Here is a 10,540-nt window from a genome sequence, read left to right on the forward strand (position 1 = left end):
GGTGGAAGAGGACGCGCAGCGGCTTGTCCTTGCCCGGATACCGGAGTCCTTTGCCCGTGGAGTGCAGCGAGGTCGTGCGGACGTAGCTTCTCCCCTGGGGCGGGGTGATCTCGACGCGGCGCACGAGGTCGACGCGCACGCGCCGCAGGCCGCGCAGGCTCTCGGCCGGGTCGGGCTGGGACGCCAGCCCTGCTACCGTCGTGCGCGCGCGCTGCATCGGCCGCACTTCGACGCCGAGACGGAGCGCATCCCCCAGACGCGGGCTCACGTCGTCCACTACCAGACGCGTGCGCACGCCCCCGCGCTCCAGGGACGCCTCGTCTGGATGCCGCGACTCGGCCTCCGCCGGCAGGTCGGGCGGGATGCCCTCGATCACTGTCGTGCTCGTTATCACCTGCCCAGAGACGAGGGTCAGTTCGACGTCCAGTGCCCAGCGCACGGCGCCGGCAGACGCGAGGTCGAGCGTCCCCGGCAGAGGCGAGCCGGAAGGTAGCGTCGCGGGCAGGGGGACGGCGAAGCGGTGCGACAGCGGGAAGGGGATGTTCTCTGTCCCGCCCGATTCGGGGGGATACAGCACCTGCGCCTTGGTGTCGAGCAGCTCTACGTCGGGGTACGCCGGCAGAGAGTCCGTCAGGCGCGCCGTCACCGTTCTGCTGTCAGCTATCCTCGAGGACTGAGCTAAGCTCGGACTCCGGGGCACATTCGCCGGGCACAATGCACCTCCACCTCTCCTACTTACAGCTTGGACACGCTGCGGACGCGCGCCTCGCCAATGCCCTTCACGTACACCTCGCCCTGGAGCGTGCGGCCCCAGAAGAAGCTCGAGGCATCGGGCAAGGGCACGACGAGGATCTGCGGCTGCGTTGCGGCGTACGTCGGCGGCGGACCTGGGGGGCCGGCAGGCGAGTTGGGCGCTGGGGCCTGCTCTGCTGGTGCTGGTGCTGGGGCTGGGGCTGTGCTGGCGCTAGCGGCGGGGTCGGCGTCAGGCGGCGGGTCAGCGGCGGGAGGAGGGGGGTCGGCCATGATGCTGGCTTGCAGCGGGGAGAGGTTCGGCCTGCGTTGATGGGAGAGGGAGAGAGAGGGTGTGTGTGTAATGTCAATAATGGCCTTGTGCTGACAGAGCTGGTTACGGGGGGATGAGTGCGGGCCGACTTGGCCACTGGGCTGGAACACGTGGCAAACATGGCCCTCGCATCTCTCTGCACCGCACGCACACGCACACTTGGCATCGCTCGCAACGCTTATCCGTCTCCCCAAATCCTTCCCTCCAAGCACAGCTTTACCCGTCCGCTCCCAGCGCTGGCCACCACCTCAAGGCACGCAACACCCACGTCGCCCTTACCCCCCGTACAGATCACAGTATGCATACAACGAAACCGAGCCAAAATATAGGGCACTCTACTTGATCAGTTTGAGGCGGTCCGTGTTCATCGACACCTTGATGTTCAGGTCGTCCGTCTTGTCCGTAATCTTGCCGATGCGCTTGTTCTGCGTGTCCACCTCAGAGCCCATCGCAGTCGAAATGCTCTTCAGGCGCTTCGAAATGTCCAGCATCTCGTTCAGGTTCTCGTCCAGCTCGTCCTCGAGCTCGTCGTCAGACGCCGTCGCATCAAACTGGTACCGCTGGCGCTGCAGGCGGCGGTCCGCACGCAGCGACGGGTCCTGGAATGAGCGCTCGTTCGCGGCCTCGCCCAGGCGGCGGCGCGAGTCCTGCACGTCGCGCATCGCACGCGCGCGGTCCTCCCGCTCCATGTTGTGACGCTCGAGGATCTTCTGCTCCTTCGCTTTGCCGCTTGCCCTCCTTGTTGAAGACGATCGCCGGACGGAAGATGCTGCGGTTCAGGACCTTGAGCTCCTGTGCCTTGTCCTCGGCGCGCTGGTTGTTGGCCTTGGCCATGTCGAGGTGACGCTCCGAGTTGGCGAGGCGCTCGGACTGGTCGCCGAGACGGGCCATCGTGCCACGGGCCGTCTCCTCGGCTTCACGGGCCATACGCAGAGCGTTTCTATTTTGTCAGCGATCGCATTCCTCACAGGGTAAAACAACCCATTCGCCACTGGCTCCCGCGTCGTGCACGAACCCTGCGCGCACCTCCACCGCTCGTCGGTAGGGCTGAGACAACTCACCGGGTACTTTGCAGCGAGTCCTGCTTGGTCTCGCGCATGCTCTGCTTGATGCCCTCAATCTCCTCGTCCTCGTCAAAGTCCTCCTCGAGCTCGCGGCCCTGGTAGCCGTACTCGCGACGTCGGGGAGCCGGGATCTCGCCGCCACCCTGCGATCCGCCCATTCCGCCAAAGAGCTCGGCACGCGCAGCGTCCTCCTCGGTCGCGTACGACGGGGGGCGACCGCCAACCAGCACCAGGGGTACCTTCACGCGAGGGTCCCTGGCCCTGCGGCTTCATGCCACCAAAGAGCTCGTTGCGCGCAGCGTCGTTGTCGCGGTCAGCCTGCGACGGGACACCCTTGCGAGCGTAGGGGTTGTTCGGGTTCGAGCCCATCTGGCGGTCGGCCTGAACGGCGGCATACGGGTCCTTGTGCTCGCGGGGCTGGTAGCCACCCTGCTGCGGAGGCGGACCATTGTTACGACCTCCACCGTAGCTGTTGGAGGTGTACGGGTCGGGGCGGCCGCCGCCACGCATGGGCTGGGGCGAAGGTCGGCGGTCGGGAATGCCTCCGGAAGGCTCGACGGGAGGGATGGTGAGAGCCTCCTTGCGCTTGAAGAAACCCATGTTGGAGGTGAAGTCGTGGAAGGTCGGGGACAGGGAGTTAGAGGGCGGCGAAGGGTTTAGTTGTGGAGCTAGTGTAGCGAGTGGGGAAGCGGAGTGTCTATGAGATTAAGCTGGAAGAAACAAGAGAGGGGCAGAGAGGTCGCAAGAGCTCTAATTATAAGATAGGGAGAGACGAGGGGAATGAGGAAGAGCAGACAAAGCGTCGTGCTGCGAGGTCGAGGAAAGATGTATCGATCGACGGTCCTCTTGAACCCGCTCAAGAGGCGGTGTGAGGGCAACAGGTGACCCTGACTCTGTCTGGACCCCCACGCGAGCCGCCCGGTCAGCCGCCCACGTGTTCGCGTCAGCCTCACTTTTGTTGCTCGCTTCACCCTACGTACACCACAGCCATCAGAGGTCGGGATCGATTGTTTTCAACCCCATCCACCCACACCACAGCGCAAAATGGACGAGTTCGGCGGACTCCCATACACCGACGAGGCGGCCGCTGCTGCTCAGGAGGCTCAGGCTGCTCAGGCCGCCGAGGCTTCCAACTCGATGGACGTCGACCACCCGATGCTCGACCGGGCGCTTGACGACTACAACCCCCGCCAGCGCCGGCGGTCTCCGAGAGAACCGTCCGAGCCTATGCCGGAGCACGTCCAGAGCCTTCTCGGACGCATGGGAAAGGGAAAGGTTTACCTTATGGACGAGTCGCCGGGCATTATCCATCACGATGGCGAGCTGCGTCTCAGCCGCGATCCGGTGCTGAGGAAGCTTGCGCGCGAGCTCGACAAGCAGGACCCGACGCAATGGCTGAGTGAGTAGATTGGTGTAGGAGAGGAGGCTATTGAGAGCTTGTTGTGCCTGTTTGTCTAAGCTAACATCAGCGATGGTCTCTGAGTCCGCCTCCAGCCCGATCCGACCGAACGCGCTCTTCGTTTCGTCGACGCTGATCGAGCACATGTCGACGGCCAAGATCTTCACCTGGGCCTCCGAGCTTGGCGCGAAGCCGATGGGAATCGAGTGGCTGAACGACACGACTCTGATCCTTCTCTTCCAGACGCCAGCTGCTGCCCTGCTTGGCCTCTCGCTGCTGTCCAAGGCCGGTTTCGACCCGACAGAGGGCGACGACCCGCTGCTCGAGCGCTCCGCCCACGGTTTCCCCATCAGTCTCCTCCCGCGCGCCGAGGCGCGGAGAGAGGATCGCGAGCGCGACCGCGGTTCGCGCGAGGACAGGGAGGCGGAGCGACGACGCGAACTTGACCGACAGCTCGACGAAGAGATGAAGGCGTACCGGAGAGAGACGGGGCAGGCCGAGCCTGCGGCCGAGGAGCCGAAGATGGCGGCAGACAAGCTCGAGGCTGAGGAGGAGCCGGTACGCCGCCGAGGCCGCGGCGCCTTCACGGCCGACACTGGCGCGTTCGACGATGCGCCGGCGCACCCGCAATTCGCAGAGGGCGTCGACCCCTATGCGCGCGTGACGGTGCGGTATGCGCTGGAGGGCGACAATGCGAAGCGCAAGGGCGCACGCGACTCGGCGTGGTACGCCAAGCACGGCCGCGGAGCCGGCAAGGAGGTCGCGCCCCGCAGGGGATATCGGGACGAGCCGCGAAGCCTTGCCGATCGCGTCGGGACGAGGGGAGAGGGACGCGATCTCTCGCGCCGCATCAGACCGTATGACCGCGATCGCGAGCGCGCAGACCGTGGAGACAGGGGAGACAGGCGGAGTCGCGTTGCCGACCTCGATGCCGACCTGGACCGTATGCGCGTCGGACGGAGCCGCCGCCCGCAGCGGAATAAGGATGACCTGGACCGAGGTGAGTCCATGCTTCCGGCGAGTCATCTGTGCTTAGCTGACTTCAGAACTTGACGAGATGTTTGCGTCCAGGAAGGACGAGTGAGGTCGCAGTCGGATGAAGGAAGTGTAGCTTCAGCCACGGATGGGGGGAACCGGTCGAGTGGTCGGCGCGGTGGGACGAGCGAGACGTCGCAGTAGCATGTAGTTTTCATGAACAAGGGATAAGTAGCATTACACTTAGATGTACAAGCGGGGTATATCGTGACAGGGGTATAGTCTATCAGAGTTCGTGAGCCCATGACGGGGAGCGTCGTTTATGTGTGTGGGGGGTATCATGTGTGCGTGTGCGTCGTGATGAGTGGTGCAGGTGATGTAGTTCTTATGCAGCGGTGAACTTGATGCTCTCCCACTCTTTCGGGCTCGTAACCGGGCCTACAGTGCTAATCGTGGGTCCATTGACGCTGAGACCTGCAAAGCCGGCCGTGAGCCCAGCGCCGAAAGCGAAGCTCGGCGTCGTCGGCGTCGAAGGTGGCGCGAGGGCCATCCCGGGCACGCCGGGGCCGACCTCGACGTCGTCTCCGGGCACGACATTGATGGGGTGCTGGATAGGCACCTCGTGCCCATCTTTCAGAACCACATTGGTAGGTTTCAGACCCTCATGTTTCCGCAAGCAGCGGTTGGCATACTGCGTCGCGGCCTGGTCGCGGAGGATCTTGAGCCCGAGCGCGGGGTTGGCGCGCACTTCGTCCGGCGTAATCTCGTGGTCCCAGATATAACTGGCGCGCTGGCGGTCGTAGATGAACAGTGCGCGGCGGCCGGTCGAGAGCTCGCTCAGGCGACGCGTGTACGCGGGCCAGTACACGTTCTCCTCGAACGCGCGGAGACGGAGGAACTCTCGCTCGTCGATGGCGACCACATCCGCATCGGTGTGCAGCGGCATCTTCAAGCTGATGGCCGTCTGGACGATCCACACCATGCCCCCCGACTCGATGCCGCTGTCTCGCGAGCTGCTGCTGTCGCGGCGCATGCGGAAGTGAGGCGCCTCGAGGGAGGAACTTCGTCCATGTCCCTGTCCGGCGGGGTGGGGAGAAGAGGACGTGTAGATGATCGTGCTCTGGCGCTTTTGCGGCGTTGGCGTTGGTGTCGACGCCGCACTGTCAAAGTGCGAGCTGATCCGACGCTGCCGACTGTTCCGGCCGAGGGAGTACTTGGGCGGCGAGCTTGGCGTGTGTCCCCCGGGAGCGGGCCAGGAGGAGCTCGTCGGCGTCGAGGGGGACGGCATGCTGAACGAGGACGAGCTCGAGACGCTGCTGCCCAGTAGGAGCGACATGGGTGGCCCGCCTGATGGAGAGGTCGAGGCCATGGACGGACCGGGAGGAGACTGCTGCCCTCCTCGGAGACCGCGCATCACCGTTCCCGCGAACCAGGCCGGGTACGGGTCGAGTCGGTACGCGACGTACTTGAACGTTCCCGCTTCGATGTTGTCCTCGCCCAGGTCCTGCTGTCAGCTTAAGGTTGCGGCCCAGCTAGCTCACCAGTCCGCTCGCGTGTGGTGACGGGGTGCCGGAGACTCGGAGTGCCATTGTTGTTCTTAGACTGTCGGGCTATTGTGCTGGAGGTGCAGAGGTAGGTGGTCGAATGGACAGAGAGGTTACGGTCGTAGATAAGGGCCGGCAGTTGCTCGTGTTGATGTTGTTGTGAGATGTGAGGGCCGGAGCGCGAGTGACCGGCGGGATGTTCAAACGTTGAGTGAGACGGTGTCTCTGGGTAGATGAGGTGATTGCAAGAGAGGAAAGGGGGGTCGGGAGACGCAACGTCAAACTGTAATATAAGCATGTACAGCTGATGGCACCGATGGCGATGTAACCCGGTCGTGCCGTTCCTCTCGATAATGCGAGGTCATGACGGCAGCAGCGGTCGTCTCCGGACTCTGGCGCGCAGCTCGCGCTTGAGGGTCTGGTGTAAGGGGCTCGCGAGTGTTCGACATGGCTCATCAATTGCAACGCCACCTTTCCCCTTGCCATCCCTGCCTGCCTCGCATGTCTCGCCCGCTTCGATCTAGCTGTCGGCGGTTCATTCGAAGCTCTGGAGCTCTGGACCTAGAGGGAAGCCAGTGGACCTGAACAATCTGGGACACACGGTCGTCCGTGCGCAGCCTGCTGCCGGCTCGCCCCGTCGCGACAGTGGTGGAGAATACGAAACCCCGTCAGAGCCGACGCTCTCCTCAGGATCTCCCAAGCCCAAGGATACCGTCTCTGTCCGAGGACCAATGGCGCTGGCCCAGTTGCCAGCCCACTCGGACTCATACCGTGTGTCGCCTGGGCATGCATTCGAGCGTTGCGCGAGTCTTGGGGAGATGGAACGTACCAGGCTAAGCACTGGGCAAGCCGCAGACGTCGCGGGCGCTGCAGGCGTTCTGGGCGTATGAGGGGCAACGCATGATTGGGCATGGCGGGAGGGGGCAGGCTGTTCGTCGCTGATCGCTGCGTGTAGGACGCAGATGTGCGATGGCGCCATATGTTGTGGGGTCACCTGGTGCTGCAACCTGCCATCTCCTCAGCGACAGATTGAGATCGATTGGACTGAAGGAAGAGACTAGCTTAGTGTCGCGCTGGTATCACCTGACCGCCGAGACATTCCAGCGAATGTCTTTCACGGTGACTGACCGGGAGAGGCATGACGGCAGCAGTACGGTAGGGGCCGGCTCAGAAGGAGCAGAAGCTGCCGAAGACGGCGAGAGAGGTTGTCATGAGAATTCAGTCTAGCCCATTAAACGCAGTGGGCCTGTCCCGTCTCTTGACGACGGACTACTGATAAGATACGAGCGACCTTCGACGTGACATGGTGTGACTGAGCCGTCTTCTGCGTTCAACATCTTCCGACTCCATTATTCATTTTGATGCATTCATGCACTACTCATTCAATGTCTGACCCACATATGCACATGCGCACACAGCACACAACGCCACTGCCTCGTCGGCGAGCCCTCGCCCCCCAAAGGTCCCAGCTGGCAGCTCCGCCCGTCCTGCTCCTTACTCTTCCGATCCGGACCCTGTCTCGCCGGCCCCTGCAAGTGCTCACGCCACGGTTTCCGATGTGATCTGCGTCTTCGCGCCAAGCTTTGATCCTCTACCAGCATTCTTCTACAGGTCTGGACAACTCATGGGCCCTGCGTCCAGGACACTGGCATCATCCATGCAGGCGAAGCCCAGCATGAAACGGACAATGACAGCAGCGACAAGAACGGACGAAGGCTGGTGCGGTGGTGGAGGGATCGGACTAAAAATGTTCTGACGCCAGATGTGCGTGCTTTCCCGAGACTGGACACATCGGCGATTTAAGGTTCAGCCCTAACCCAGAGTTCTGGATCCCTTGTTCCTCCGCAACGTCGTCGGAACCCCGACATCCTCGATTCGAGCGGCCAGCGAGGACAATGGGAGATCTGGCGACTCGATCGTAAGTCCTAAGCAGTCAGGATGCCTCTGAGATTGCGTTTCAGCAGTCGCGGAAGTTTCGCCAGGAGAATGGCTTTGCTCCGGCGCCGGCTCTTGAATGCCGAGATAACTCGCCTGTCTGTTTGGCGGACGGATCCTCCTCCGTTCGTCGGATCGGGCAGTGGCCATCTCGTCCCCGTTAATCCGATCGCGGTGGTGCTCGGGGCTTGATGTGAACACGTGTGCAGCAGCGCACACCGACATAGGCGAACAACGCTCGGTTCGGCAGCCAGCAGGACGGCGCCGCTCGCGCCGCCGCCGGCGCCTCGCTGATTAGCCGCAATCTCCTCCATAATGAGCAAGCTCCGGACACGCCTCGCCAGCCTCAGGCGCCTCAGACACTCGGACTTTGCGGCCTGGCCTCAGCCTGGCCTCTGTGGGTTCGTTTGTCCCCATCCGCAAGCTGCCGAAGCGTTCGAACGGATCGAGTGGAACACGTGGTGCACCGCGGAGTACGCCGCAGACTCCACTCTCAATGACGTCATGTTATCAGAAAGATCTTTTGCGGCACGATCGATCGCATCTCAGTTCCTTTCATGTCGATGTCGACTGCCCCAGCGCAGCAGCGATCTCGTCATTGTGCATGGGTTGCACGCGATGTTTCAGACGTTGTTACGTACCACATGCTGCGCTGCGCGGTAGTGTCTCGATGCTGGATCGCCACGTGCCATTGCTGATCTCAGGAAGAGGCACCCAGGCGCCGGTCTGACGTGCCGCTTCAGACACCTATCTCCTCCGCTCAGACTCTGCTTCGCATTCCGAACCGCTGACTGCCTGGTATCCAGCAGCAAGTCTATAGCATGGCGCGGACTGCGTACAGTGGAGCCAAGGCAGGTTGTCAGCGGCCCCACCCGCCAAGAGGCAACGCCCCGAGGACCACCTCTGACTCGCAGGACGTGAAGAGAACCTTGAGTGATTGATTCCAGAAGCTACCTTTCTGGCAGCTGTGCAGCACGTGTGCACCGTCATCCCCCACCCTGTTGCGCCATGACAGCGAGCACTCTTTCATCATGAAGTTTGCAGACTCTTGGCTCGGAGGCAATGATCCGGGAGTGCCGATTCTGTCACAACACCTCGGTCGACGTCCCTCATCCAACCTTGGGTTGAGCCTGTGTCGAGCCTGGATCCACCACACGACGCGATGTCGCTCAGCCAGTCGGGATGAAGCAGTAACTGAAGACCGAGGAAGATCCAGGTCGCCAACTAGTGGCAACTTGCTTTTCCTGGCGCGCTGCGGGGGTCCGAAAGTGTGCCTGTCCCCTTTGATTAACGCGAACGACCTTGCAATTGCCCTTGTGCACTCCAGTGAAGCTTCATCTCAGAGACCCCGGCGTGCATGGCCTGGCCACCGCAGAGGGGCCCAGCGTCACCGAAGCGCTGACGTAGCCGATGGTTGGGAGTGCTGTTTATGGTAGCGGTGAAGGGTTATGACGTCAACACCGCTGATCCTCGGTCTATGCCCTCCGTCATAACCCACTGCACCATCCAGGAGCACTTCTCTCACCTGCCGTCCCGCCTGACGGTGGTACGGGCTGCCATGCAGAGCCTTCCGCGGCCATCAGCACTAACGGCGCCGTTCACATTTAAAGACATGGAGCGGCATGGCATGTCGGTTCTTCCCATCTCTTGTCGCTACCTAGGCACAAACAAACCCCGACATCTGTCAACCACTTTCTTGATTTCTTGAATTCCTACGCCACCAGCAAACACAGAACATCATGGGACTTTTCTCGACGGACCCCGCTAAGAAGGAGGAGAAGGCCATGAAGCAGGGTGAGTTTCGCACTCCACAAGCCGCAGCTAACGCCCCAGAGGCCAAGCAGGACGAGAAGGCCATCAAACAGGCCATGAAGGACCTCGACCGCGCCCAGAAACAGGAGGAGAAGGCATCGCAGAACGAGCACTCCGCCGAGAAGGCCTACCAGAAGGTCGAGCAGAAGGAGCAGAAGTACGAGTCTGCCCTCAACGACGCCACGGCCAAGGCCCGCAAGGCTGAGGCTGAGGCCAACTCGCAGAAGGCCCAGGCCGAGCGCGCCCAGGCCGAGCACCAGCGCGCCGTCCAGCAGACTGCTGCCGCCCCGACGAGCTCAACACCCGCCACAACGAGCGCAACCTCGCTGGCGCCGGTGTTGGTGCCGGAGCTGGCGCTGGTGCCGGATACGCCGCCGGACACCACCACCACGGACAGGGTGAGGTCGACCCTCGCGGCACCACTGGCGCCTACGCCGGTGGCCAGCCCGGTGTCGGACAGGGCGTCGGCGGCCAGGGCTACGGCGGCCAGGGTGTCGGTGGACAGGGCTACGGCGGCCAGCCCGGCCTTGCCGGCCAGGGCGTCGCTGGACAGGGTGTCGCCGGCCAGGGCTACGGCGGCCAGCCCGGCGTCGCCGGAGGTGTTGCTGGAGCTGCTGTCGGCTCCGGCGTCGGCGGCCACCACCAGGGCATCAGCGGCCAGCAGTACGAGCGCGGTGTTGGTGCCGGCGGTGTCGGCACTGGCGGACAGTACAACCAGGTCGGCGCTGGCGGTGTCGGTCCCGGCTAC

General features: G+C 63.0%; 4 protein-coding genes across 4 annotated transcripts; 1 reads left to right on the plus strand and 3 right to left on the minus strand.

Annotated features, from left to right (window-relative positions):
• Positions 1 to 656: 656 nt before the first annotated feature.
• A1Q1_05293 (uncharacterized protein) lies at positions 657 to 1,023 on the minus strand (the record flags this gene model as incomplete). Its single annotated transcript, XM_014322025.1, has 2 exons — positions 657 to 678; positions 740 to 1,023. 2 exons carry the CDS (start codon positions 1,021 to 1,023, stop codon positions 657 to 659), a joined length of 306 nt encoding a protein of 101 aa, XP_014177500.1.
• A 586-nt stretch (positions 1,024 to 1,609) lies between these two features.
• A1Q1_05294 (uncharacterized protein) lies at positions 1,610 to 2,727 on the minus strand (the record flags this gene model as incomplete). Its single annotated transcript, XM_014322026.1, has 3 exons — positions 1,610 to 2,003; positions 2,125 to 2,270; positions 2,332 to 2,727. 3 exons carry the CDS (start codon positions 2,725 to 2,727, stop codon positions 1,610 to 1,612), a joined length of 936 nt encoding a protein of 311 aa, XP_014177501.1.
• Positions 2,728 to 3,171: 444 nt separating this feature from the next.
• Positions 3,172 to 4,610, plus strand: A1Q1_05295 (uncharacterized protein; the record flags this gene model as incomplete). Its single annotated transcript, XM_014322027.1, has 3 exons — positions 3,172 to 3,526; positions 3,597 to 4,526; positions 4,573 to 4,610. 3 exons carry the CDS (start codon positions 3,172 to 3,174, stop codon positions 4,608 to 4,610), a joined length of 1,323 nt encoding a protein of 440 aa, XP_014177502.1.
• Positions 4,611 to 4,886: 276 nt separating this feature from the next.
• On the minus strand, positions 4,887 to 6,090 carry A1Q1_05296 (uncharacterized protein; the record flags this gene model as incomplete). The annotated part of the gene is made up of 2 exons (XM_014322028.1): positions 4,887 to 6,005; positions 6,043 to 6,090. 2 exons carry the CDS (start codon positions 6,088 to 6,090, stop codon positions 4,887 to 4,889), a joined length of 1,167 nt encoding a protein of 388 aa, XP_014177503.1.
• Between the last annotated feature and the right edge of the window lie 4,450 nt (positions 6,091 to 10,540).

This window comes from Trichosporon asahii (assembly GCF_000293215.1).
Source record: "Trichosporon asahii var. asahii CBS 2479 unplaced genomic scaffold scaffold00071, whole genome shotgun sequence".
NCBI classification, from domain to species: domain Eukaryota; kingdom Fungi; phylum Basidiomycota; class Tremellomycetes; order Trichosporonales; family Trichosporonaceae; genus Trichosporon; species Trichosporon asahii.